The sequence below is a fragment of the Rhipicephalus microplus genome, chromosome 7 (assembly GCF_043290135.1).
Source record: "Rhipicephalus microplus isolate Deutch F79 chromosome 7, USDA_Rmic, whole genome shotgun sequence".
Classification (NCBI taxonomy): Eukaryota; Metazoa; Arthropoda; class Arachnida; order Ixodida; family Ixodidae; genus Rhipicephalus; species Rhipicephalus microplus.
Window position 1 is genome coordinate 30,906,717 of NC_134706.1, and position 28,000 is coordinate 30,934,716.

The 28,000-nt window shown below is 45.4% G+C and overlaps 1 protein-coding gene across 1 annotated transcript in view; it reads left to right on the forward strand.

The window, feature by feature from the left end:
• The window catches only part of LOC119179303 (receptor-type guanylate cyclase Gyc76C), a 410,240-nt gene that overhangs the window by 359,864 nt on the left and 22,376 nt on the right, over positions 1–28,000 (forward strand). Inside the window, exons 11-21 of the mRNA XM_075868918.1 lie at positions 657–735; positions 3,867–3,972; positions 6,882–7,037; positions 9,203–9,307; positions 10,034–10,105; positions 16,741–16,921; positions 18,283–18,432; positions 18,889–19,063; positions 19,866–20,006; positions 22,001–22,124; positions 27,408–27,750. Of these exons, the coding sequence (XP_075725033.1) occupies positions 657–735; positions 3,867–3,972; positions 6,882–7,037; positions 9,203–9,307; positions 10,034–10,105; positions 16,741–16,921; positions 18,283–18,432; positions 18,889–19,063; positions 19,866–20,006; positions 22,001–22,124; positions 27,408–27,750 (1,632 nt within the window). The remainder of the gene's footprint in view (positions 1–656; positions 736–3,866; positions 3,973–6,881; positions 7,038–9,202; positions 9,308–10,033; positions 10,106–16,740; positions 16,922–18,282; positions 18,433–18,888; positions 19,064–19,865; positions 20,007–22,000; positions 22,125–27,407; positions 27,751–28,000) is intronic.

A 28,000-nucleotide genomic window follows, 5' to 3' on the forward strand; every position in this document is an offset into this window, starting at 1 on the left:
ACCGTATTTCCATGATTGTAGGTTGACCCATTTCGTTATAGCACAGTTAAACCATTTTATAAGAGGCAAACTCTAGGCAGCAATTGTTGTCCTTTATATGAAATATGTATAAGCAGGATACCTCATGCATTTTCTTATCAACCCGTACTTTACTGTATGCACAGTGGCGTCTCTTTTACCCATTTGTCTTTTATATCGCTGTCTCTAGAAAAAGGGGTTCGACTGTACATGGAATCTAAAGTTGGGAGATTTCGACCAGAATCGAAAACTAGTTTCTGTCGTAACATCTTTCTAAAAATGTTCTCCGCATATTTTTGCGAACCTAGCTTTTTTTGCACAGCTTTTATGCTCTACCGTGAAGCCACCTTCCACTTCATTTTTTTTAGATATTGTAAATAAATTTTTTTAATGAAATGTGCTTGTGCTCCCTCCCCACTCCCCTTCCTTTTCTTTTGCCGTGGGATTTGGGGTGGGGGGGTAGGGGGGCTGTCTATAGTTTTGTTTTCCTTTTTCCTTCTGTGTATAAAGTTATCTGATTAAAAGTTTTGTTTTGTACGCACCCTTCCTGGTGTGTGGTAGTCGGTTTCTCGACATGCTCACTTGAGACAATAAAGGGCATCCTGATTGTCTGCCTCTCATTTGTTTTCCTTTCGCAGATAATCGACGAGAGATACTAGCCAGTGTTCTTGGAGTCCTGCTTGTCCTGGTGTCTGTGTTTGCGACTGTTGTGTACCGGTAAGATGCGTTATAAGCAGGCATGTACAAATATTTGAGCACTTCGAGTGTGCGAGCAGATATTACTGTATTTCAGTTCGTATCGACATGAATTAAAGTTGTTCAAAATTTTAATAACAATAATATTTGTGGTTTTACTTCCCAAAACCAGGATATGGTTATGAGAGATGCTATAGTGGAGGGCTCCAAAAATTTGCACCATGTGGCATTTTTTGATGTGCACTGACATTGCATGGTACACGGCTCTCTACCATTTCCTCTCCACCGAAATGCAACCGCCATGGCCAGGATCAAACAGCATCATAGCCACGAATTCTCCGTGGTGGACAAAAATCTTTTATATGAACGAACAGGCGTAAGTTACAACGCATGTTACCTTTTGTAAAGGTACAGTAAAAGCTCGTTAATTCGGATTTCACGGGACCGGAAAAACTGTCCAAATTAACCGAATGCCGAATTAACGAATGAACAGGGAAAACAACATTTAAAACCAAGCTGCAGAAGCATACCTTTATTTGTTGAAGTATTTTGTAATTGTCGTCTGCGTTTTCGCGCAGATTCCGGCTGACATCACAATTTTTCTTAACTGTTCCAAATGGCCAACAGCACGCAAGCTGTCGGGAGTGTTCAGGCAAGCGTCCTCTAATATTAACAGCGCCTCCGAGATTTCCCGTGAGGTGCGATGAGGTCACGGCTGTATCACCTCGCATGATTCTTTGTCAGAATCGTGGTCTTCATGGGCGCCCGTGACATCATTAATAATCTCTTGATCGGTCAGGAGACCACTCGTTCAACACCATGATCAATCGCGATGTAGTCCTGAAAGGTCACATCTGTGGGAAGGACAGCATCGAAAGTCGGGCAGTCATCGTCGGTGGACTCGGCTGACACCTCCTCGATGCCATCGTCAGCTACTGCTGCATGCTCGGGCCTCACAAAACCGCTGTGCCGAAAACAGTTGGCGATGACTTGCGGCGGAGTGTTTTTCCACACGTGGGCGATGATGTGCACTGCGCCGAGTAAGTCCACTTGATACAACTTTCCAGCTTCTGAGCATAGGATCATTCGCTCTAGCAGGCGCTTGCGGTACTTCGACTTCACGTAGTGAATGATACCCTGGTCCATCGGCTGAAGAGCAGACGTAGTGTTGGGCGGCAAAAAAACTACTTTGATGCTCTTCAGTTCGACTGTACAGTTATGGGCACTGCAGTTGTCAACAACCATAATTATCTTGCGGTCCTTCGACGTGAAGTGCCGGTGCAACTGCTGCAGCCAGCCGCAAAAAATGTCCGATGTCATCCATGCCTTCCTGTTCGCTGTGTACTCGACAGGAAGGCTTTTGACGTTCTTAAAACAACGGGGCTTAAGCGCCTTCCCGATGACAAGTAGTGGCAAGCGCTCCGTGCCAGTCATATTGGCGGCGGCAAGAAGCACAGTTATCCTTTGCTTGCACTTCTTGCCACCAATGCACGCGTCCCCTTTGAAAGTCACCATCTTGTCTGGCAGAGCTCTGAAAAATAGAGCAGTTTCATCTGCATTGAACACGTCACGTGGTTCATATGCGGCGATGTGCTCCAGCAGCTTCACATTTCTCCACTCGGTGGTCACGCTTTCGTCAACACTGGCCTTTTCGCCGCACACACTCCTGAAGACAAGTTCGTGTCTCTCTCGAAACCTCGCAAACCACCCTTCTGACGCTTTGAACGATTCAATGTTCATCATTGCAGCGTACTTCTCACCTTGCGCCATGATGAGAGGTCCGCTCAAAGGCAGATGCGCGTTGCAACAGTCAGTAATCCACCGGAGCAAAGCTTCTTCGAGCTGGGGATGAGCTGCGGTTCGCAACCGCTTTCTAGAGGCATGAAACTTCTCGCTTTCGAAGGTTTGTCGAATCTGTTGTTCATTTTTCACGTACGTTCCCAACGTGCTCCGCTTCACGTTGTACTTGGTCATAACCTGCTGTCGCGATTCGCCGTTCTTCAGTGCTTCCAAAATTTCCACTTTAGTCGCCAAGTTCTTCGCGTCGTAGTTCTGCCGCTTTTTCGGCGTTGCCATCACTGTAGCGCATGATGGTGGTGGCATGCAAATACGGTCACAATGGAAGAAAAAGAGAACTCCGCGAGAAGAGATGGTTCCGACACGACAACACATGGGAAAATGGCGTCGGAGGCGCTGAGTGGAGAAGAAAGAAGACGCCGACGTTTGGTGACGCTGCGATCGCCCCCGCTAGTTGATGATGATGGCGATGCCACTCAGGTTTCGGTTTCACTCCAGTGGTGCCAGCGCTGCTTTATCACACTTTTTTGTAGCAGCAGCCGTCAGCATTTGTCCAAATTAAGCGGTGCGGAGCCGAATTCCGACGAAATAACGAAGGTTTGGTCCCATAGATTAACATGCACTTTGGCCGGGACCAATAGAGCCGTCCGAATTATCCGAATTTCTGAATTAACGGGTGCTGAATTAACGAGCTTTTACTGTAGTTTCACAGCTGCATAGGAGTGCTATGCCATGAAGATGCCTATTCAACATATGTTCTCATTGTCATTAAGCCTGTGAACTGTGAACCTATAAGCCTGTGAACTGTGAACTTCAAGGTTAAATAAACAGGTCGCCTTTGCATTGCTTAATCATATTTTAAGTTTGAAAGCTTGTTATACAGGCTTATATGCTTTTAGTAAATTTAAAACGTAATGTATTTTGCCGGTTATCACTTGTAACGTACTGGCTCCTGCAAGAATCCAAATCCACTTCCACATCACTTTGAACGAAGAAAGAAAAAAAGACGTTTCGGCATGCCTTTGTCCAGTCTTAAAATATATTGGTCAGATTAGTTTGCCCAAGCAGTCCGCCCCAAGCAGTCTGTCCCAAGCATTGACTTAATAGAGCAGGGCGGCGCTGTGAGGAATCTTTGCCCCCGTCCCCCCCTTGAACACCCTGCGCACACTTAAGAGATTTGAACCAGGATCTGTCGCCTGTCTAAGGTGGTCAACCCAAATATTCGCCCTCTCACTGTGACCAGTTACTGCACAGTACGCTTAGTAGCAAGCGTGCATTGAAGCATTTGTCATCCTTCAAGGCTTGTTTTCCGCTGGTTGGGCTGCATGCGTCTTCTTGGTGCTGTTTGAACCCAGGAACTGGAAGTACGAGCAGGAGATCGCCGGTCTTCTGTGGATGATTGACAAGCGGGAACTGGAGCCTTTAACCACCTTGACCGGCCCAAAGCACGTCATAAGCAAGGTGAGATTGTGACATTTACAAAGGTCACACCAGTACAGCAATGTACTATAGCGGCGCAAGATGAAATGTCAGCAGCAGCAAGCACTAGAAACTGTACAGTGAATTTAGTCATCACCGTTGAAGAAGCACGCAGCGGTTTGACAGCACTGTGCGTGTCTATGGTGTTAACTGGACATCGCACAGTGTACCGTTGCTAATGCTTGCCGCTGTTCACGTTTAATTTAATGCCAACGATACAAAGTGCAATGTACATTCTCTGCGCAATGCCTATATTTTGTGTGCAGTTGGTAATACAGGTAGGCGCAGTGTTCTTTATTATATGGGGACGTGAAGTTTTACCATGGCGACCTCTCTCCCTTCACCAGAGAATAAGTATAGGAGGTAGGCACTCGTGCAACTGAACATCAGGAGCCCTCGCTATTGCCAATGTTGAGTGGCCATAATCCTCAGCATTAAAATATGCCGGGACAGGACTGGCTGTGTAAAGGTTTAAAGGGCAGTCCTGGCACTCACCTTAAAAGACCGATGGAGGGGGGGGCTGCTTTCCGTGTTCTCAGTGTGCGCATTTCTATGGCTTAACCCTGACTAAAGCTTAGTAACATGAAAATTTGGGCGAGCTGGTGGTACATGGGGAAATGCAGTGAAACACCAAGATGTGCACGAAAAGAAGCAGGAGACTCAATGCAGTGACCTACAACTACATTCAAACCATGACATAACAAACACGGATATAGTAACATATTGTTAATTATATTGAAATAAATGAGGAATAATGTTGCCGTAGATATAGTTTTACAAATATGTTTATGACAAATTTTTGGATATAATGAAGTTATTTTCGTGTCAAATGTGACTTGGTCATGATGAGGTTATAGTGTAGTTTCCTTAGTGGATGATAGCGGATGAAAACCTTATCATCATTCACCTGTGAGTCTGTTTGAGAATTGCGGCGTAATTGTGAAAAAGTCAGGACACACTTACCCGTGAGTTTATCGAGGCAGTAACAATTGACCGCTGGGGTGAGCAGTGTATGAGCATGGCATTGATAGCAGTTGCCAAGAAAGGCCTTGACTATCTCAGCAGAGCATGGGGCGATCACTGGTAATGACTGTGCTCCATCTCTCATCGAATTATCATGCGTTTTTCTTTTCTGTTGTTCTTCCTTTTTTTTTCTTGCTTCCGTGCTGTTTTTTTTTTTTTTCTGTGCCGTGTATATAGGTGCATTCCTGTGGAAAATATATTAGTTGTAAGTTGCTACTTTGTGTTTTCTTCTTCTTATCTTCATCTTTATTTTGGTGTTGCACTGTTGTTCACCACGTGATAAAAGCATTAAGGAAAGGGAAATGAGAGAGGGCCATTTACTGTACAAAGTAGGTGCACATTCTTCTAAAGAACATCACATGGTCGAAATTTTCAGAGCCCTCATAATTTTATCGTGTTTTGGGGACATTATCCTACATATTATTATTATTATTATTATTACTACTGGTAAAAGCTGTCAAAGAAAGTCTGTCACCGTTTTTTGAGACTTTCCATTTCTTTGGCTTCTGTAAGTGTTCTTTTGAGATGCTGAGTATCACTGCAGTGAAATGAAATTGCATTTCTTTCAAAATTACAGGCTAACAACATATTCAGGACAAAAAGGTCATTTGTGCAGTTTAGGATTATTCGCAAGATAACCTGTAGGTCTCCTCGATTTGGCTGCGCTTTCTGGATGTAGTTCACGGGAATGTCGTGCCGGTGTCGTGCCAGTTCCTCTAGTGTTGGCGCACCATGACACCGGTGGTTTCAGTGTGGCGTTAAGGTTCGGAGCAAAATGCAACCGTGCCGTATACTTTGTGCTGCTTGCGTGTACGAGAACTCCCAGGGAAGCTAGTGCTGCTGATGAACTCGTGCTGTGCAAGGTCAAATCGAGTGTGGAAGTGCAGGCGGTGTGATCTGGCAAAGCACAGCACTCTTGGAACTAGTGCATAAAGTGCATCCAAATCGAGAAGACCTAGTGGACGGCATGTTGCATCACCATGCGTGTGTGAATGCCAGTTGCGATGTGATTTGATGTAATATACCAACATTTTCTATTGCACGACACGATTCACTGTTAATCACATCGGTCGTGCAAGTCCAGACTTCTGGAGCATGTTACGAAACCCTATCGTGGATGTCACCCTTGTTCAAGGTTTAAAAAAAAGGGACCCTGTATTTCCTCTTCACAAAATGTATGGCACGTCTATTAGCCCCTTCCAAGGTGAATTTGGATAAGCTGTCTATAAATGCCTTAAATCTTCGTAACCCGATGCCAATGCTCTGGAGACCAACTTTAAAGCAAGTGGAAGTGCTAGAATAAATATACTATGGTGTATTTTGCTGCACTTATTCAGAATTACAATGTAAATAATTATCTCATAAATACAGCAAGTTTCGCTGTGTTTATGCATAAACCAAATTCAACAACTTACTCAAAGTACATGCGATAGTCGTCTGCCGGCAGCATTTCCTACGAAGTCAAAAAATTGTGTTCCTTAAAATTTCGGCCGAAATGTTGCACTTTCAGTTTCTCGTTAAACACGATAATGCCTTTGCTGAAGCGATTGTGTGTAGCCAAATACTTCAGCCAAAAGTAATGTAAAGGAACTTTAGGCAATCAGAATACATACTTTACTATTAGCTCATCATTAATTCTCTTCTATGCCTGAAATGGATGGAAATGAGAACAGTAAGACCTGCATTCAAGTGAGGATGCTGTGTCACAAAGGGCTATCACTGCGAACCATTTTGTATTGCTGACTCATTCAAATATTGCTTCCCCCGATTCCTTCAGCGCGTGTAGCATGCAGGGTGTTTTTCTTTTTGCTATGGCGATAAAGCATTGTGTCCCCTTGTTTCTCTCTCATTCTCGTGGTCGCCATTAGCTGAGCCTGATCAGCCAGATGGTGAGCGACTCCCGGATGATGAACCTGTCCGAGGACACGTACCGCTACCGGGGCACAATAACATACGTCAAGAAGCTCATCTACCACCGCCGGTCGGCCGACATTCCGCGCGCGGTCAAGAAAGAGATGAAACTGGTGAGATAAGTGGCCGCTGCAAAAATATTGCGTGCTTGCCTTCCTTGCCGATTCGCGTGCGAGTGGCTTCTCGTGTGAGTGGATTCGAAGCAAACAGTATGTATGTATTACATATAGTATGTATTACATATAGTATGTATTACATATAGTATGTATTACAAATAGTATGTATTACATATTACAAAGAAAACTGAGCATTTTTGTCGTGATCCAATTAACTTGCATAATAGGCATGTGTGAACCTCACTTTTTTGGTTTAAAGTAAAGTGGAAGCATTTCTGCAGTTTAGTGAAAGTTATAAGTATTAACATTTACCATGCTTGGTGAATATATACCCTTATAATAGTTCAAAAAAGTTAATGGAGGAGAAAATACTTAGTATCTATATTTAATATTGAAGTGTGGTTCGCGGCAGTGCAGATTTTTCTTTTTTTGACCCGTGGTTTCACGGCATACCATTTCTATGGTGGAGTGAAACCACCTCTGCAGGAGGTAAGACACAGTCAAATATATGCAGTATTTCAAATAATAATAATAAATAGTAATACATGTATTGGTTCGTTTCGAACACAGACTTCGAAATTTCAAATCATTTATGTGCACGATAAGCGAACCCGAATAGTAGTACTGTTATACTCATTCATCTCTTCTTAGTGCCCAAATATCTGCCCATTTCCATTTATGAATCAGAAAGTGCACATGTATTACCAGGACACAGAAAGGAAAACTAATGACTGTGGTGTTGTGTTCCCTTTCTGTGATCTGGTTGTACACTCAAACCTCATCATAACAATCACATCAGCCACAAAAATGCTTCTTTATATCCGAAAATTCGTTATAAACAATTATTAGTAAACTGTGTCTATAGCAAAGCTATTGGTCACTTACTTGGTTATAACCGATAATTTGTTATATTCGAATTCGTTATATCGATTTTTGAGTGTATATATGTGTGCTGTCTGATTGATAATGCCTCGCAAAGAAGCCCAGTTTCACTCCTCACTTTTTTTGTTGGACACAACCAAATGAATCCAATCGACAGTTATGCCAAGCGAAGCATAGGAGACATTGAATGTTGCCTTAACTGTAGTGCAGCAATCATAACGTAAATTTAAATGAGGACGTCGATTTTTCCAACAGTGGGATCTCAACCCGGAACCTTCGAATTGCACGTTCGATGCCGTACCAATTGAGTTAGAATAAAAGGTGCTTCCCCATGGTTTTCGAAAAGAGTCTTTCGAAAAGCTGCGAAACATAAAATATGACTCCAGTTTCCCGGGATGCTGAACTTTGCTCCCTGATAACCGTATTTCCTAGGGACATACTTACCGGAACATGCTATACATAGCTATATTGGGTCATCTTTAGTTTTTGCGATAGCAAGCACAGGAGTGGGAAAGTTGTATTAAGTGGGAGGGTATCAATGTGGTCATACTGTACTTTATTGTCATATTCAGGTGAATAATTTGTGGTACTTTTTTCATGCAGTTAGCTGCAGTGCTCTCAAATGTAGTATAGTGCAGAAATTTAGCACATTCGCTAAACAAACCCTTTCTTTCGCTCACGTTGGTTGCACTAAGGCCCTTCCATGGTTTTATTTTGTAACCCAAGCAGTGAAGGTGCCGTACGGATGACTTGATAAGACATTTACCATTTATAGACTTTTCATGCCTTTTAGTGAGTGCAACAGCTAGTTTCTGTGGTATAGGCTCCAATAACGTGCACTTAAAGTTGTGTTGCCAAGATGGCAGACAGCAATAGACAATAAATATGACTTGCATAATGCTGCGGGAACTTCGTGACAGAGGAAAACGAAGCAGATCTTTTCTCACTTTTACTAAAGCCTGGGAAGTTGGGGCAGCGCATGGGCGGGCAGTTTGCACGTCATCGGATCTCGTAGGGCATTTGTTGCCTGGCCATCATCTGGTCATCGCTGGTCGTTGGGTTGTCGCCTTCAAGTTATTCGGTATTTTCTCCCAGTCATTTTATTAAATCTCTTAGTCACTGATATAAAGTGCCACGGTACTGAATCTTGGAGGGCATTTGTCTGGCACTTGCCGTGCTTTTGGTGTCTGCTGTTCTGGTTTTCTGATTGTGTGTGACTGACTATAGGAGCAAGTTAAATTGCTCGGTGACGAGGTACAGTGATGCTTTTCTGTCTTCAGATGCGAGAGCTGCATCACGAGAACCTGAACCCGTTTGTGGGAGCCTGCGTGGAGCCCAACTGCATCTATGCAGTGTCCGAGCTGTGCGTCAAAGGAAACCTGCAGGTACGTGGGTGAGACTGTAGAAACACTCGGCCATTTGGTGCAGCTAAAAAGCTGATGCGAATATACACACCTAATGATACCTACATACAATTAAGAAAGAAAACTATAGGGGACATTACGTGTGGTTTCTTGACTGTAGTGTGATGATTCTTACTTAAACTGAAAGCAATTAAAGTTGACAAAAGATCGCTCTCCATGTCAGTGGGATCTAAACCTGCAACCTTGGAATTACCTGTTCAATGTTGTACCATTTCGGCTACAATAGACGGTGCTCCCCGGTTCACTTTTTTTGGGGTATTTATGCGTGCTCATTAACTGAGAGTGCTAGCCAGCACCGCTCGCACCCCAGGCGGTGGAACATTTTTTTGTCGGAACATTAGAGTGACACTTTAATTTACCTTTTGTCATAATACATGAAATTTCGCACAAGGATCCCCTTCAGTTCAGTCAGTACAGTAAATGCATGTGTAAAGAAACGGAGCATTTCTTTAGAAGCACCTGTGTGCATTCTTATGGGCTTTTCTGCCGATGTCTTCAATTTTGTTTCACAACCGAGCAAGAGCCCCCTTTCTACATCTTGTCCGATTATCTTTTATCAAAAGGGGAGGGGGTACACTTGGTCAGTATTTTATAGTAGTTAGCATGTATCATCACCACAGAACTCGTACAGCACGCGAAGTCCTTTCTTGTTGCAATTTTCTCACCAACCTTTTCTTTTTCTTCTAGGACATACTGGAGAATGACGTCCTCAAGTTGGACAACATGTTCATCGCTTCATTTGTTTTCGACATCATAAAGGTATTGGCCAACTCGTACCACCTACACTTGTGACAGCCGAGTCTGCTACAACAGCTCACGAGTGCTCTAAGCAAAATGGAAATCGAAAAAACAGCAGTAAGGGAAAGACAGAAGCTTGCGGCAAAAAAATTCGTAAATATGGGTAGGGGTGTGAGTGAGCTGATGCTTCAGCAAGTGAACTTTTCTTCAAGGCTAGAACTCGTTAATGGCACCATCATCAGGATAAGAAACACTCATGAAAAGTTTGGTGCCCAAACAAGCGTTGAACAGGGAAGTGGACTTGTCGAAACGTCGGCTGACACAGATAATTCCTGTTGCGAATTTTTTCTTAGCATAATGGGTCACATCTAGGCTTGTGCGAATAGTGAATTTTAGGTTCAAAGTGAATGCAAAGTCAATAGTGATATTGGTCGCACAATTTCGAATCAAATTCCTATTGTACATATCAGATATTAAGAAGAAAAATGGGTATATTAGTCCCTACAAACCTGCACAACATTTCTTGAAAGTTGAAATAAGTCCTCTATGCTAATGCCATTTATGATTTTTGTTTCTTTTAAAGGAAATCGAAACCACATTGAGAAGTAGGAGAATTTGACTTTTAGTGGGATGCTAGTGGTAACCTGTAAAATACATAAAATTTTAAAGTTTATCATACTTGGAGCATATAAGTCGGCATAACAAGCTTCCAAGCTTAAAACAAATAATGAATCGATTTGAGGGTAGCATGCTTATTCGAAGGGGCGCTGTGACACTTCAGGTAGCTATGGAATGGATTCACTGAGAAGCCTAATGCCTTACACCTCACAAATAATTGTGGACGTGTACAAATGGGAACATATCTCAATCATCAAAACAGCAAGATTCCTTGTCTCTGTTGCTTAGTTAGCGTGTGTGCACAGTGAACACCATTTGAACAGATTGCTATTGATACACCTAAGAGTTTGCCACATGAGGGTCTGGTTTGTTCACTGCACAAGATCTGCCAAAGACTTTATGAGCATTGCACCGATTCTTGTTTAGTTGTTCTGTACAATCTCTGAATTGCGAGCAGTATGCCTGTATCCTCTTCCAGCCCTTGCATGTACTATCAGCGTCAAGTGCATGAAACAGGAGCAGTGACAAGCCCTCGCGATGGTATAGTGCACACCATTTGATTATCGCTATTGACAGGCGTGCGCATCCTGTCCGGCAGCTCTGCGCACATATGCGGGCCTGTCCATGGTGATAAGTGGACGGCGCGCACTATACTGTCGTGAAGGCTTGCCGCTGTTCAGGTTTCATTTGATGCTGATATACTCGGGACGAATTTCTGTGCCCCGCCGTGGTGATCTAGTGGCTAAAGTACTCAGCTGCTGACCCGCAAGTCGCGGGATCGAATTCCGGCTGCGGCGGCTGCATTTCCAATGGAGGTGGAAATGTTGTAGGCCCGTGTGCCCAGATTTGGGTGCAAGTTAAAGAACCCCAGCTGGTCGAAACCTCCGAAGCCCTCCACTACAGCGTCTCTCATAATCATATGGTGGCTTTGGGATGTTAAACCCCAAATATCAATCAATAACTTTCTGTGGCTACGGGGGCGGAGTTACTGCTCTTGTACTTCTCCTTGAAGCAGTCCGGTTCGGTTTGCGTTTCGGATGACTGCCGTGTTCAAGTAACAGCTTGCACAGTCATTTGTGAGCGAAATTGGACACAAGCTCTTTTGGCAAGTCGTCGAAACAGCTGAAAGGCGACACGCGCTCGCCTAAAGACGAAGATGCCATTTCGACTGTGAGGTGCACGTAAAATGTGCGACATTTTCAGACACGCAAAAATACAGTGACTCTACAGAAAGCGAAGGAAGGTGACCGTGTTGCAATTTTTTTATTAAGCGACACGTCATGAAATGACGCTAAATGCATGTACAAATGTTGCACGCACAGACATAAGTTGAAGAGTTACAAATGTTCATATAACCAGTTGTTTGCACTTGTGCAACAATGCCAACTGGAACATGCGTATTAGCCACACCAGACTCTTATATGAAGCACTGGTGCTCGTGGCGATGCTGGTCCTGGACACTGCTACGTAAATCAACTTCAGCGCATGGCAACTAACCACAATTGACGTTAACCCGACAGGACGGCTGTAGTAAAGGAGTACATATGTAATGTTTTTAAAATTGGGTAAGCAACACTGCAACCACTATTGACGTTTCATGAAGATTACCATCTATTTGAAAAGTAGTTCCGAGACCTGGCATAACTCTGTGGTAGAATGCTTCATTGCCACTCAGAATTCTTGGGTTCGATTCCAACTGGGACCACAACACTTATTCTTTGCATTCGTCGCATCGATGCTACCGATGTCGGGTATTTCTTAACGCTCGCACGTTAAAATTGCCCCTGTGTGTTCTCGTCATTCCTGGGCAGATACTAAGTGTCAGTAACCTGTGAGACATACCCACTTACCAGCGGCACATACCCGCCCGTGGATATGTGTCACTGTCTGGCAGAAAGTGTTTGACGATGTAAGTGACTGGATTGTGACATTATTCAAGTCTTGACCAGCACGTCGTATCCTAACCATCCAAACCTCTCATGTTAATTTTTGTTCACCCCAAGTTAAGGGGGTGACCATGAGAGCACCCAAATGTAAGCAGACAGACAGACAGACAGACAGAGACAGACAGACAGGCAGGCAGGCAGACAGACAGACAGACAGACAGACAGACAGACAGACAGACAGACAGACAGACAGAGACAGACAGACAGAGAGAGAGGCAGACAGACAGAGACAGACAGAGAGAGAGGCAGACAGACAGAGAGAGAGGCAGACAGACAGAGAGAGAGGCAGACAGACAGAGAGAGAGGCAGACAGAGAGGGAGGCAGACAGAGAGAGAGGCAGACAGAGAGAGAGGCAGACAGACAGAGGCAGACAGACAGACAGAGAGAGAGAGACAAAGAGAGACAGATAGATAGATACGCTCAAAGTCACGGAAGTTCGCTAAGAAATGCTTCGCATTTAATATGAATATCTCCTCGGTGCAGGCAGCGTCTCTTAATAAATCGCATCCAGTAGAAAATGACGTCGTTTTTTTGTTATTTTTGCACTGAAAATGGATGCATTTGCGGCATTACATTCAACAGCCGCGGCACACACCCACTTTGGCCCCATAACCTTCCCTTCATTGCCACAGAAAGTTTTTCACGAGTATAATAAATGTTAATACGCCGAATTGTAGGATAAAATTCTGAATCACTTAACGTATCAGTCTTTAAAGTCTGCTTAATAACCTAACCCAAGCTTGCACAACTCTGTATTCTAAAGTCATTAGACAAGACAGTGTTGTTCATAATACCACAACACTTAATGTGAATGCCAGTCCACAAAAGATCCTTTCACGTGCAAACTAAATTAAATGGAATGAAACTCTCCGGCATGTACTCGTCAGTCTAAGGTGCGAGCTTAACCAAAGCTAAGCCTGCTTGTATCTCTTCTCTAAAGTCATGCAAAAGCTCGGAAGAAAATACAGTTAAACCTCGTTATAACGAAATTGGAGGGCCGCCGCTATTTGCTCGTTATAACCAATCTTTCGTTATAGCCATAGCGGGCATTTAACGCAAATATTATGCACTGTACTTACCCCAAAAAAATAGCGGGCGAAATAGCATCCCGCCGCACTGTGGTATGCAACAAAATAACCGCATTCCCAAATAAAAAGGAAAAAGTCATGCACCTGTTTTAATGCACTTCAAAATACACAGCTTGCATTTCAGGCAGACTTAGCTGCAAAGAAGTCCGTAATTGGTTGTTGATGCATCTTCCTGATGCGAACGATGGCTCGCTCAGCTGCGGCCGCAATGTTCAAGCCATCTTCGCCGCCCTCGTGAGCGCCGAAGTAGCGGCGCCGTAGGTCCACCGCGTCTAATGCCTCCGACGCCGTCGGCACGTTTGTCTCTTGTTCGTCGACAGAGTCATCGTCACTGGTTTCGTTAGGATCACTGACAGCGCGCACAATATCGTCATCCAGGAGCTGCTCCGTTGCCACCACTTCCGAGTCCGCACTCACATAGTCGCAAAACGACTCGCTGTCAGGCACGACACCGGCGTCACGAAGTGCCGTCCATGATGCAGCGACTTCGTCTGATGTGGCAAAACCGTCCGGCACAGTGGGCTCGTCTGATGGCTCATCGCTGGCGTCTGGTGCGGCGGCAAATGAGGCGTGTCGAAAGCAGTTTGCGATCGTGGTCGCCGTCACACTCATCCACGCCGCCTGAAGCATTTCGAGCGCAGCGTACAAGTCAACATCGGTGTCTCGCTTCATCCTCATGTTGAGCAGGAGCTTGTCTATCACACGCTTGCGGTAACCTGCCTTCAGCGACATAATCACGCCTTGGTCAAGCGGCTGTATTTTTGCTGTGCAGTTGGCAGGAAGGAACAGCAGCTAGATGTTTTGAAGCACGGCAGCGGTATGGTGGGCGGTGCAGTTATCTAAAACAGGGCACACCTTGCGGTTCGCCTTTGCCAGCTTCTCGTCCCATTTGCAAAGCCATTTTGAAAAAATCTCCCTGGTCATCCAGGCTTTGCGATTGGCTACGTACTTGACTGGGAGCTGCCTCTTCCCCTTAAAGCAGCGAGGGGATGCACTTTTGCCAATGACGAAAATTGGCAGCTTCTCAGAGCCGGTCATGTTTGCACAAAGTAGCGCAGTGATCCGCAGCTTACTTTGTTTGCCGCCATGGCACGGCTCGCCTTTGAGGGCTAACGTCTTGTGCGGCAACATCTTGAAAAAGAGAGCGGTTTTGTCCGCGTTAAAAATATCCTCCGCGCTGTATTTTTCTAGCTGCCGCACGATGTTTTCTTTCGCCCACTTGGTAGCCTCTGCTTCGTCCGCTCCGCCACGGTGGTCTAGTGGCTAAGGTACTCGGCTGCTGACTCGCAGGGCGCGGGATCGAATCCCGGCTGTGGCGGCTGCATTTCCGATGGAGGCGGAAATGTTGTAGGCCGGTGTGCTCAGATTTGGGTGCACGTTAAAGAACCCCAGGTGGTCGAAATTTCCGGAGCCCTCCACTACGGCGTCTCTCATAATCATATGGTGGTTTTGGGACGTTAAACCCCACAAATCAATCAATCAATCAATCAATCTGCTTCGTCGACAGATTGCGATTCGCCGCAGACCGCTCTCCCGACAATGTCGTGGCGCTCCTTGAAGCGTTGGAGCCAACCCGAACTTGCTATGAAGTTGTCATAGCCCATGATGCAGGCAAAGTCTCGCTTTTCTTTGCAGCAAGGCGCCGCTCACCGGCAGATTCACGGCCCGCGTGTCCAAGAACCATTTAAAAACGGCCCTTTCGACCGCTTCAAAGGCAGGTGCCCTCATCCTCTTAGCGCTTCCTTTCACGCCACGTGCAACAGCGTCGATGGTGGACTCCTGCTTGCTCAAGATGGTTGACAGTGTGCTCGTCGGTACGCCAAAGTCTCTTGCCACGTTGCCTTTCTTGGTCCCCGATTCGACGGCTCTTATCATAGCCGCCTTCTGATCTAGCGTTATGCGCTTTCGCTTCCCGCCTGGCGCATTCATGTTGCTGGAATCACGAGCGCAGCACGATAAAAGATAAGGCGGAAGCGGTCGAAAAAGAGAAGAAACACGCACGCTAAAGCAACGCGGCTCACGTCGGCGAGCGACAACACTTGCAGAGAAAGTGACTGTGAAGAGGAAGGGGCAGAAGGGGCGCTCTTTTGCGCTGCCCTCTAGGAACCGGTTACTCAAGGGGAAGGGGGTATGTAAGATTAGGAAGCGCGCCTCAGCGCCATGAGAAAGGTGAGAGGGAGAATATAAAGAAGACACAAAAGAAAAGAAAAGGGCGAGACGTTCGCGGAGCTGCGGAGCACTCCGCTGTCGGTGGTAGCCAAGCGGCGCACGTGCAGCGACCTCTCCTCCGGAAACAGCGCGTGCTGTCTGCTTCGCGCGCGTTGCTGGAGGGCGCGTGGCGGGAGTTTTGAACTGCTAAATACAGTTCTCGCGTTGCGCGCCGTCTGAAATTCGCGTTGTGCACTGTCGTGACATCGGCTCAAAATTTTACTTCCTAACAAAATTTGTTCGTTATATTCCATAACAGGCAAATTTTGCCTCGTTAAAACGAGGTTTTGAATACATTGGTTTGTATGGGGACTTTCAAGGGGAATTAGGATTTGCTCGTTATATCTATTATTTCGTTATAACCCGTCTCGTTATAACGAGGTTTAACTGTATACAGGTTTCTTTTCCTTTCCTCCTGTTATTCATGCGTGAAGTCGGTTTCGGAGTGATGTAGTAAATACAACTTACATTCGTAAATTTATGCACTTACGTGATTTACAGTGATGCGGTTCACTGTAATGAATAAGCTGAACTTCACATTTTGTTGCCTAGATTCAGATGTGCCTTGTTTGGGTGTAACATAGCCTTTATGCATTTTAATAAGTGTTTGTGTCCAAGTTATCGATGTAAGTTGTGTAATAATGTGCTTACCTTATTCATACAAAAGGTCATCCCTCCCCGTAAATGACGCTCGGGAGGAGTTCGGCAGCATTTGTAAATCAAATCATTATGGCGTAATGACTCTTCTTGTATAAATTCTTTTTCTGATTCTTCTTGTATAAATTTTTTTTCTAGGGACTCCGCTACCTGCACGAGAGCGACCTTCGGGTTCACGGCAACCTTAGGTCGACCAACGTGCTCGTCACGAACCTGTGGGTGCTGCGGCTCGCAAACTTCGGCCTGCTGGAGCTTCGGGCTACGAATGCAGCTGCGCGTGCCAACAGGGACGACAAGGAAGACTACCAGCTGTACCGCAGTAAGCCGCCGTTCTCCTTAATTACAACCGGTCGCACCTCATTACATGTTTTATTGAAACGACTAATGACATCTTCGTCAAGTCGCACTGGTGCATTGTTTTGTCCAATCAGCTACTAGTAGCTGTGCGCCACACTGCACTGCAGTGTTGAAGATGCCTTAAGTGGGCCATGCAGTGGAACTTGAAAGACTTTACTCATTGATGAGTAGAGTGGAGGTAGACTAACGTGTACAGTAGGAGGCCACCATCCTTGTGAAATTTTCGCAAAACATTTAACTGCATTTTGACAAAAACTGTATGGAAAGCAGCAAGAAGTCTATCACACAGAAGCCGTTTCTTACGTAATTGAAGGGTTCCTTTCGTGATAACGAGAGAAGGAAGCTCTCGGAGTATGTGCGGCTCTTATGCAGATCCTTAGTGGTGGAGAAGAATTCAGGGCTCTTTATGAGACGTAAATAAGTAGTCCAGGGACGATCTGGGCATGCGATCGAAAGACCCGGCCAAAGAACCTTGGACACGGACACAGCCAAGTTGATCTTTGGACATGGCCAAAGTTCAAAGAAATGTGGAGACCTGATGTAATGGGAAACTACGGCAAGGTCCCCTATATAGGCGTCGCTGACTTTTATAGACTGAGGATGCCAGCAGCAGATGTGAACAACCTTATGGTATTTCATAACAAGATGCATTGGGTGCATTCAGTTCGAGCTGTGGTGCCCTGTTTCATCACACTCCGCACCTTATTGTTAAAAGAGTACTGACACAAATTTTAAAGCGAGTATTGTGGTGCCTGGGAATGCATCGAATAAGGTATTTTTAGTACTGCTGCCTTGCAGAAACACTTTCGCTTTTTATATCAAGACGGCGGCTTCTCGGTCACGTTTCATCGCAGTGTGACATCACCGGGAGACAGCAGTTTGCAACATACTAACGGTAGACCTGTAATCTGCTCATGGTGCACGTAAACAGTACGTTATATTCCAGTGACCCTGACAGAGATTGCTATGATTTAAGCTGGATGCAGGATACAGAGTTTGAAAACTCGGTGGAACTGTGTCGACTGGTTGGGAATGTTCATTGTGATGGGGCTGGCTTGCCGATGCTCGGAGAAGAAGCATTTAAAATTAAAGTAAAATATTTTGGAATTGTTGTCCGAGTCAGGTGTGTGGAGAGCGTTAACACCGAATACCAAGGAAACAAAAATACATCCCTTTTACAAAGTCTTAATTGTGTCGGTACTTCTTTAAGATGATAAACATGGTAACCTAACGTTTATCATCAGTGAGGCTGTGAAAACACCACGACGCAGTGGTGCTCAGTGTACCCAGCTGAAACATTTGTTACTCTGGGCGTTCTCGCAGGCCAGCTCTGGCGATCACCCGAGGTGCTACGCAACCCGTCGAACTACCCGCGTGGAAGTCAGAAGGACGACATCTATGCATTTGCCATCATCCTGCATGAAATCATCGGCCGCCAAGGACCCTGGGGAAGCACAAGACTCGAACCTAAAGGTAAGTACCAAGGATGTGCCAAGGAATCGAAAGGAAATAGTGTTTTGGTCAAATAATTTTGAATTGAATAAACACATCACATATTATAAGGCAAAAATAATCATTGGGATGGTAATATTTTTATTTATTCTTGAAGTGCGGCTTTGCGACAGTGGGAATTTATTTTAGATAGGGGTTTTTTTTACAGCATAGCATTCATATGCTAGCAAAACCACATTTGCAGGTAGGTTATATGCAGCACAAAATATGCCTATTTGTTCTTTTCAAATGCTTCGAAATTTCATATGATTTTAATTTGGGTCGGAGCATATTTGAATACCATGATATTTGTTTGAATATTCGAGCACTGTAACATCTGTTCGAATATTCAAAGGGCTCGAATCTCTGCACATGCCTAGCATTAGGCAATCATTTAATGAGCGCGTTTACAATGCTCACCTTCGTGCCACGCTGCAGCGATCATTGAGAATGTGAAGGCTGGCGGCGACCCACCGTTCCGGCCACCGGTGTCCGATCTGCAGTGCCAGGACTACGTGCTGAGCGTCATTGGCGACTGTTGGGCCGAGAAGCCTGACGCCAGGCCCGAGCTCGGCCAGGTTCAGGAGCGGCTCAAAAAGATGCGTCAGGGGATGTGAGTGTCTGTGTCGTTGAGTGTCTGCCTTCTCTCTCTCTTGCCCGTCCCTGTCGTCCACTTCCACGGGCAGTGAAACCAGTTCAAACCATCGCTGATGTTGTAAAGCTAGGAAGAAAAAAACTGGCAGAAAACAGACTAATGAGCCAGTTCTGCTTGTTACCTTGAACTTTCTACCGAGCAGTGGCGTAGCCAAGGAGCGACACACGAAGACGTGTGCTGCAAAGACACAGGACAGACGAAAAACCAGAAGAAATGCAAAACAAAACGGGAACAAAGTAGTGCAATGTACACGTTTGTTCTGCATTTCTTTAGATATTTCCTGTCTCCTGTGCAGCTCTGCAGTGCCTCATTATCCTTAGAATTGGTTGGAGAATAAAAGAGTGTGGCTGATATTCTCGTTGATAGTAGATAAGCAAAACAATTAAGCCTGACCAAGCATGTAATGCATAGTACAGAAAACGGATGGCCAGAGCAATGGAGTTGATCAAAGGAATGGAGAAGCGAAGGACGGCAGCAGGTTAGATGGAGTGGCGAAATGAAAAAGGTCGCAGGGATAAAAGTGAATCAGCTTGTGTAAGATAGGAGGAGGTCATTGGAAGAGGTTTTTGTCTGGCAGTCCACATAATATAAGCTGAGATCGACGATGACAATTCAGTTTTACTCGCATACTGCTTGTGTCACTGCTCTCGGGGACGTCAGCTTGCGTGACTACACTGAAAGCAAAAGATGACCTCTGTAGGCATGGGAGCAACCTTGCACACGTGTCTTCACAACTTCTTACTGTGAGCACACCGTGCAGGAAGCCCAACATCATGGACAACCTGATGGGCCTGATGGAAAAGTATGCCAACAACTTGGAGGAACTGGTGACTGAGCGAACATGCCTGCTTGAAGAGGAGAAAAAGAAGACCGAGGCCCTCCTACACCGCATGCTGCCCAAGTACGTGCTCGTTTCTCACTTTGACAGCGATGGCATGCGCGTGATTCCTTGGTGTCGCATAGCCATGGTACCCCTGCTTCTCTGCAATATGATGAATGATGGCAGAGAGCGTACTTTCCTACTTAGCGAAATTATGATGATTATGGTGTAGTTGGTATGTTGCAACAGTACTTGTAGTAGTCTCCCCAGGAGAGTCTAGAACAGGCTCTAGAAAGGCCGGTGCTCCAGGTTTCGCGCTATTACTGTGCTGCGTGTTTCGCACAAGCCTGATGTTTTTTTTGTTTTTTTAGTCTTTCTTGCAAAAAGCTGTATAAGCCATTTTGTACATCATTAAGTTACGTTATTTTTTTGTTTCATTTCTGTTAAGGCCAGGCCTCGCTACACTCTAATGAGATAGGGGTTTACAGAAAAAAAAAATGAAGAAATGAGGTGTAACATGCAGTTGCTAAACAGAAGAAACTTGTAGAAATCACCAAGGTTGTTCAGCGCTTTCTTCCTTCGACCACAACAGCTCACTTGCCAAGTTTTGTGCGCTTAGGGCATCTGCCCCAATGTCATTAGTTATGCAGTTGAGTCCGCATGTATTGAATCCACATGAAACAAATAATTGTGTCTATTGAACCGTTGTAGTACGCTCTTGAATATATTTTTGGCATATAAAATATTTTGAATATCGCATTCTCTATACATAGAACACTCTCGCCATCCCCTTCAGATTTGACATAGTATCTGTGTTGACTGTATATGCACTGGTAAAAAAATTGGAGCGAGCATTATGCAGTGTGCTACGATTAATACCGTAATTACTCGAATCTAACGCGCACCTTTTTTCCGGTTAAGCGAGTTCATAAATCGCATGCGCGTTAGAATCGAGTACGAACAAAAAAATTACGGTCAATCTATTGCCATCGCAAATCCAAGATGGCCGCCCCCTACGTGCGTCGGCATGGTGCACGGAGGCTTCCTCCGTGGCATGGTGCGTCGGCTATTTCTGCCTATGTGTTTACCATGTGCGACACTTCGTACGTGTGCTGAGGAGTTCGTCATCTAGTAGTGCATTAGCATCGACGACGTGGAAGGGCCGACTCCAAAAACTCGAGTGCACCACGATGCCGCTTTTAAAAGAAAAGTCATCGCGTGTGCAGAAACGGACGGAAATCGGGCCGCATCGCGGTCCTTCTCGAAACGTGCGTGCGGGACCGGCGGAAACAAAAGCAGAAGATTGTCGACAGCAAAGCTTCACGCAAAGGCTTCAGTGAACCACAGCAGGGTCGGTTTCCGCAAATTGAAGAGCTGCTCCGCGAGTATGTGCTTGAGGAGCGAGCGGCACAGCGGCCCATGACGACAGAACTGCTCCAAGTGCGGGCTATGCAATTAGTCTTAGAAAAAAGTCTAATGTGGAGCCAGTTTAAAGCGAGCAGGTGCTGGCTAACTAACTTTATGAAGAGGAAAGGCTTTCCCTTCCGAAGGGGAACATGCATATGCGAGAACTTTTGCGGAGGAGTACGATGAAAAGCTTCACAGTTTTCAGAGGTTCGTCCTAAACTTGCGGCGCAACAACGGCTACCTGCTTGGGCAAATCGGGAATGCCAATCAGACGCCTCTTTACTTCGACATGCCTGGCACCACAACCGTCGAGAAGAAGGAGGCGAAGCAAGTTCGCGTGCTGACATCGGTCCACGGTAAAACAACAGTGACGGCAATGCTCTGTTACACGTCAGATGGGCACAAGCTTCGCCCGTACCTCATATATAAACGCAAGACGCTCCCGAAAGGAGTCGTTTTTTCGAGTGGTGTGATCGTGCGGGCCAGCGAGAAAAATGGGTGCGCGTTGCAATCGATGTCTTACGTTTTTTTTTTTTTTCGTGGTGGAAATCGGGTGCGCGTTACAATCGAGGGCGCGGTAGAATCGAGTAAATACGGTAACAGTCGGCAATTTTTTTTCTTCAGTGCAGTCTTTGCGATGTGGCGTGAATGAATGTTCGTTCTCGCAGGACCGTAGCGCTTCAACTGATGCGAGGTCAGATGGTGGTGCCCGAGTCCTTCGACGCCGTCACCATCTACTTCAGCGACATCGTCGGTTTCACCGAGATGTCGGCCACCAGCACACCACTGGAGGTAGGCCCACCACTGACGGTTCGCACCTCGTCTTTGACTAGGTTTATTTTGGTAGGTGGAGACAAAGAGCAAGTGGTCGCTTAATTAGCCGTAGTCGTGCACCAGCCTAGCCACAGATGCAAGACTCCTTCGTTACCTTAAAGAGGTCTTGCAACAATTTTTGAGCATGGTCAGAAAACGCTGCCAATCAGTATTCAACGCTCCTGAGAACACGGGAGCCAAGCGTTGTATCGCAGTGCAAATTACTCTTAAACTCAGCTAGAAATCATTCCCACTTCTTTCGACAAATAACGTCATAAGCCCAGAAGACTATCATTGGCCCAAAGTCCAAAGCAATTAGCCAACTTAAGCATGAGCTGTATAGCTAACGCAAGATGCGGAAATGTGCCTGCGCGCTTGCAATCATGCTGAAAGTGTGCGGTGTGTTCGAAGAAAAAAAAAGTATGTGAGGTCATGGGGTGTGCTGACAAATAGACTTCATGCCCCTTTTATCCTCCCCTCCTGTTTATCTTACAGTGCGCTTGCCAGTACTAAAGCGAAGAGAAAGTGCTCAAAGTTTGTGACAAATCTCTCTAATTTCGTTCATACTCTATGCATTTTAAAAATTTTTGTGGCAGTTGGTTTATGAGACAGTAGGTTCTTTTAATGAAGCCATTTGATGTTTACCTGGAAAAGTGTTGCAGGGCCCCTTTAGCATAGACAAGAAGATGAGAGGAAAAAAAATTATGAGAGGAATTAGGCGTGCAGCCACAGTTTACCCCCTTGCAAAGTCCTATGTGTTCGTCTAGTCTGGCAGTCTTCGGTTAGTGCATTAGCACTTTAGTGACATTGCGGGCACTGAAACCCTTTAGCTGAAGACCCATAATCTTCGCTTTTGTCTGATGCGTCGTCTAAGCAGGCAAGTCCCATCATTGAAAGCCACAGGTTGGACAGCAAAGGCACAGAAAATACTTTGTACGGTTTCATCGCACCTGCTAGGCAACCTGTTTACCAGGCCGATGAGGTATTGATATACTACACTCAAACCTCAACATAACAAACATGGATACAGTCGAACCCCGCTACAACGAAGCTCACGTGGCGCGGAAAATATTTCGAAAAGCAAAAATTTCGTTGCGATGAAATCGAAAAAAATATAGGTGATCCTTCGTTGTGCTAGCACAACGAATGAATGTTTATTCTAAAAATAAAAAAGAAGTGTCTGCTGCTTCCCCTTTTTCCCAGCAGTTTCACGACGCGATTCCCAGTCATGCATAGCGAGACCATGGTGAAAAGCATGCTGAAACAATGCCTACAAGCACTTTCGTGATTGTACCAAATGACTGCATTGACACTTTAACACCAGCAACTGTCCGCCATCAAAGCGCATCCGACAACGCCGAGATGGAGGCAGGGTATCGTGGAAGAGTAACTTGCCGAATTCTATGCTATTCTTATCATCGATCACTCGCGGCTCGCTGATTTTGTTGATAATGCGGAAGAACAGCCGCTCTGATTAGTTACCACACTGAACAAGCGCGAATAACATAAGCATTGGAATCGAAAAAGACGTTCCGAAATTGCACCCAGCAGCTGCGTGAAGGAAACTACGATTTGAGCGACTGAGCTTCAGCTTCAGATCATCTGCGGCTCAAAAGCAAGCCAGTGGCAAAAGCAGGGAAGTCTCATTGCCATCGCTATCGAGCAATGGCGGCGCCCATGCTTGCTAAACAGCTGCGGTATAGCGGCAGTTTCTGGTGGTGCCAACACGTGTTCTAGACTTCGTTGACGCATTTTCAGCTTCTGAAAATGCATCAGAACGTGACAATATGCAGCTTGCAGCTGCATATTGTCAGCTGCAAGCTTTTAGGCTGTAGCAGGCGAGCACCGCAGCGCAGAGGGCGTCATATGGCTGCACGCTAGTGGTTCGAGCAAGCAGCTCGAACCAGCTGAAATACGGCCTGTTTCTAACTGGAAGTTAGTCCCTTCACAGCTGAACAATCGTCGCATTCCATTTTCGTAATACTCAGTAATATGAGTTAGTAGTTACAGTGGTACCAATGAGCAGATTAAGTTTGTTCCCCTCAATAGCATGTAGTTCTAAAGGGGCTGCTTTTCAAAAGTCCGTTAAATACACCCATAATACACAAGCGTTGATCTATTACGTTTTATTAAAAATCTAGTATTTACACTTGAAAAAAGTAATCTGCTAGCTTCGGCTCCCGCTTAAATTGTTCCGAAGGAAAATCCACAGGGGACCTTGATCCACACCACAGATGTCTGTATTGTCAAGGGCAGCCAAGTAATGCAGGCAATCTATAACAAAATAAAATATTTTGCTGTCAATGCAGATCGTAACAGCAGATATCAATCTTTAAAAATGCTACTTAACATCCATTCGCGGGAAGCAGTGCGCACGATGACGTACATATTAAGCGAATAACTTTTACATCTATACAGCCCCATTAGTTCACTCAGCAAACTAGAATTTAGCAGTGTGTTAATACTTTGTTACACGGAGACAAAGGATCATGGCTTACTTGCAGCAACCGGCTTGCATATGCGAATTCGTTAACATCACAAACACCAATTTACAACGACAGTGAGCTTAATAAAGCACAGAAGCATTCGGTATATGCACGGTTTACTTATATTTGAAATAAATATGCAACTTACCTGCATGAAAGATCGATCGCTGAGATACAAGGTGGGCCTCGATCTGCACTCACGAAATCAAGACACCGCATAGCATAGCACCAAAAACAGCTCAAATACATAGTGCGCACGTGCGTCACGCAGTGCCCCTTGTCACTTCCGAAACGTGCCACCGACATGCCCGGGTACCTACCGACTCCGTCGCCTACCACTGCCGTGTTGTCTCCTCGTGCTTGCGCCCGTTTAGCTTTGCCTCGCAATGCAAGTTTGAGGGATGCTACTGAGGCAAGTTGATTTAGTAGTCTGCGAAGAGGGAGCGGAGCTTCGGGGTGTTTCTTCGAAAGTTATTACCTAAAATTGAGAACGCACATTGCGATTTTCTGAAAATTACCGCCGGGTTTGGCTGGCACGGATTAACAACAACAAAAAAAACTACTTGAAGGAACTTGGTGATGTTTGCGTCTTGAGGTGTAACTTCAAAAGCACTTAGCTGCAAACAGAGATAGCTTACCAAGATACTGTACATACAAACTTGTCCGCGACCACTGCGTGCACAATCAGCGTGTCAGGGAGGTGGTTAAAATTGTGATGGCGATCGCGGAAATTCGGGTATTGCATTGAAACAGTGTCAAAATGGATGCAAAACAATATTAGTTTAGGATTTTGAAAAATTGGTCAATTATTTCCCTAACACGGTCTCCATCATTTTCAGGGACTCCACTGTACATTAGCGTACAAAAAAAAAGTAAAATACAGGTGAAAAAGGTGTCAAAACATATGTGAAAAAAAAAGTGATGACCGGCATTACCGCGGCACGCACCACGCGAAGTCTCTATCTGCCTCGCATAATATTTTCCTCGGCTGTTTCCACAAATTTCAATCAGAGGCTCAACATCAGCACTGTTTAAAACACATGGGGGAGGTGCTGCTACTTTGATGGCGTGGGCCACAGATATATAATTTTATTATATCTCTTGTAAACTTGACTAGCTCTGCACGACTCGTTTTCGATGGGAGCTGCTGGGCTTCGCTCATCCACTCTTAAAATTGCGGCTCGAGAGACTTTTAGCTTTCACTTGTTCTTGGGCCACGCAATTTATGGTGAAAGCGAGATAATGGGCCCTCGTAGGCCGTGGCGGGCAGCCGGTGTACGCGGTGGCTGGTATACATGTCGCACATCTTGATTTTCTGGTCTTGTATCGAGTGAACCAACGAGGCCTTCGTGATCTGATGAGCTCGTTAAAGTACGACTTACAAAAAACCACAATGCTGCCCTTTCAACATCGTACATAGCAACAGATGAGCCCCCAACAAACCGCACTGCAGCACGCAAACTACCGTAGGTGCCCAGGGAGGTACCCGGGCATGGCGGGAGAGGGCGACAACGACGGAAGTGACATCACATGAACACTATGTATAGGCTGATATTCACTTGTTACACTTTCCACAGATATAACTGACCCAAAAAAAAAAACTATTACACGCTCTTGTCACACAGATTCCAGAGGAAACTTGCAACTAACACACCGAACATACAAATGCAAAGACAGACAAGTGACGACAAGAGTACAACATGGGTTGTACTAAACTACGACGCTAAGACGTCATAATAATTTATACGTTATATAAGACTGCTATTTCTTATGCTTTTAACTGTAAATAAATAATAAAACTTATTATTGTGCAGTGTTTTTATTATTAAGTAGCTAACTGTTTAGTATTAGTTTGAAAACAAAATGCCAATAATAGATACGAGACTAATGCTACTGAGGAGTAGCTGGTACCAGTACAGCCAGCAGGCAGCTTGCTGGGGCCACCAGCAGGTCAGTAGGCAGTGTACTGGTCCCAGTAAAGAGCCAGTAGGCACCCTGCTGGAACCATCAGAAAACCAATGGGCACACTGCTGGAACCAGTAAAACCAGCAGGTAGCTTGCTGGGACCATCAGCAAGCTAGTAGGCAGCGTGCTGGTCCCAATAAAGAAACAGTAGGCACCCTGCTGGAACCAGTACAACCAGCAGTCTAACTGCTGATTCCATCATAAACCAGCAACTCCCAGTACGGAACCAGCAGCAAAGTTTCACCTGGGATCTAAATGTGTCTAGTTTTCCTAATGGGTGCGTTCATGAGCTACGCCAATACGAGTCGTATAAGGCATCTTTTTCGCGAGGCGCCCTGTGCGGTCACCATGTGTGATAACATTTACTATGAAACAAAAACTTTAATTCAAAATTAGTGTCCATATTTTGGTCATTCTAGTGATTACTATCAACATCCTTCTCAAACACTGGCATCAAATCTACTTCAGCAATTCCTAAATATGGGGTTTAAAAAAAGACCTTCTTATAAATAGGGCATCGCTAGCTGACATTTTGTTCAATCTTTCAACCCCACTTTCAATATTGACTGTGCCGTACCTTGGGGAGAGTAAATTTTGTGATGGCAGCCCACCAGCGGAGATGAGCTTGAGCTTGAGAACCTCAGTTTAGACTACGGTATGGTATTCACAACAGTCGCGTGCTAAAAAGGGCGGCCATTATTGTGCTGCATCACAGCCTGCAGTCTGCATCTGTTGTCTACGGGTCCCTCTCAAGTGTTTTGTATACAATCAAAACTACACTGAAATCGCTTGCCCATTTAACCTTCCGCAGGTGGTAAACTTCCTGAACGAGCTGTACACGTGCTTCGACTCGATCATCCGGCACTATGACGTGTACAAGGTGGAGACCATCGGCGATGCGTACATGGTGGTCAGCGGGCTGCCCGAGCGCAACGGTGATGCGCACGCCCGCGAGGTGGCCTCCATGGCGCTCGAGATCCTGGACGCCGTGCGCCACTTCACGATTCGGCACAGGCCTGGAGCGACGCTGAAGCTCCGCATAGGCATCCACTCGGGACCTGTGGTCGCTGGTGTGGTGGGACTCACCATGCCACGGTACTGCCTCTTTGGCGACACGGTCAACACCGCGTCGCGCATGGAATCTAATGGCGAAGGTACGCAAACCACTGACTTAATTTCGAATGAATGAAAGAATTCAAAAGCTCATTTTTTTTTTATTGAGACATAGCCTGAAGAAATGAACATATGAAACCAAGGAAAGCGTAGGGTGCATGATTGGTATTGTTTGTCTCACTTTTCGGTCGTAATTATGATCTATTGTAAAGAAATTGAGGTTGATGAAAAGGTTACAGCTCGCAATGGGTAGGGGCCAAACCTCCTATGCTATGTCAATCCACCTCTTTC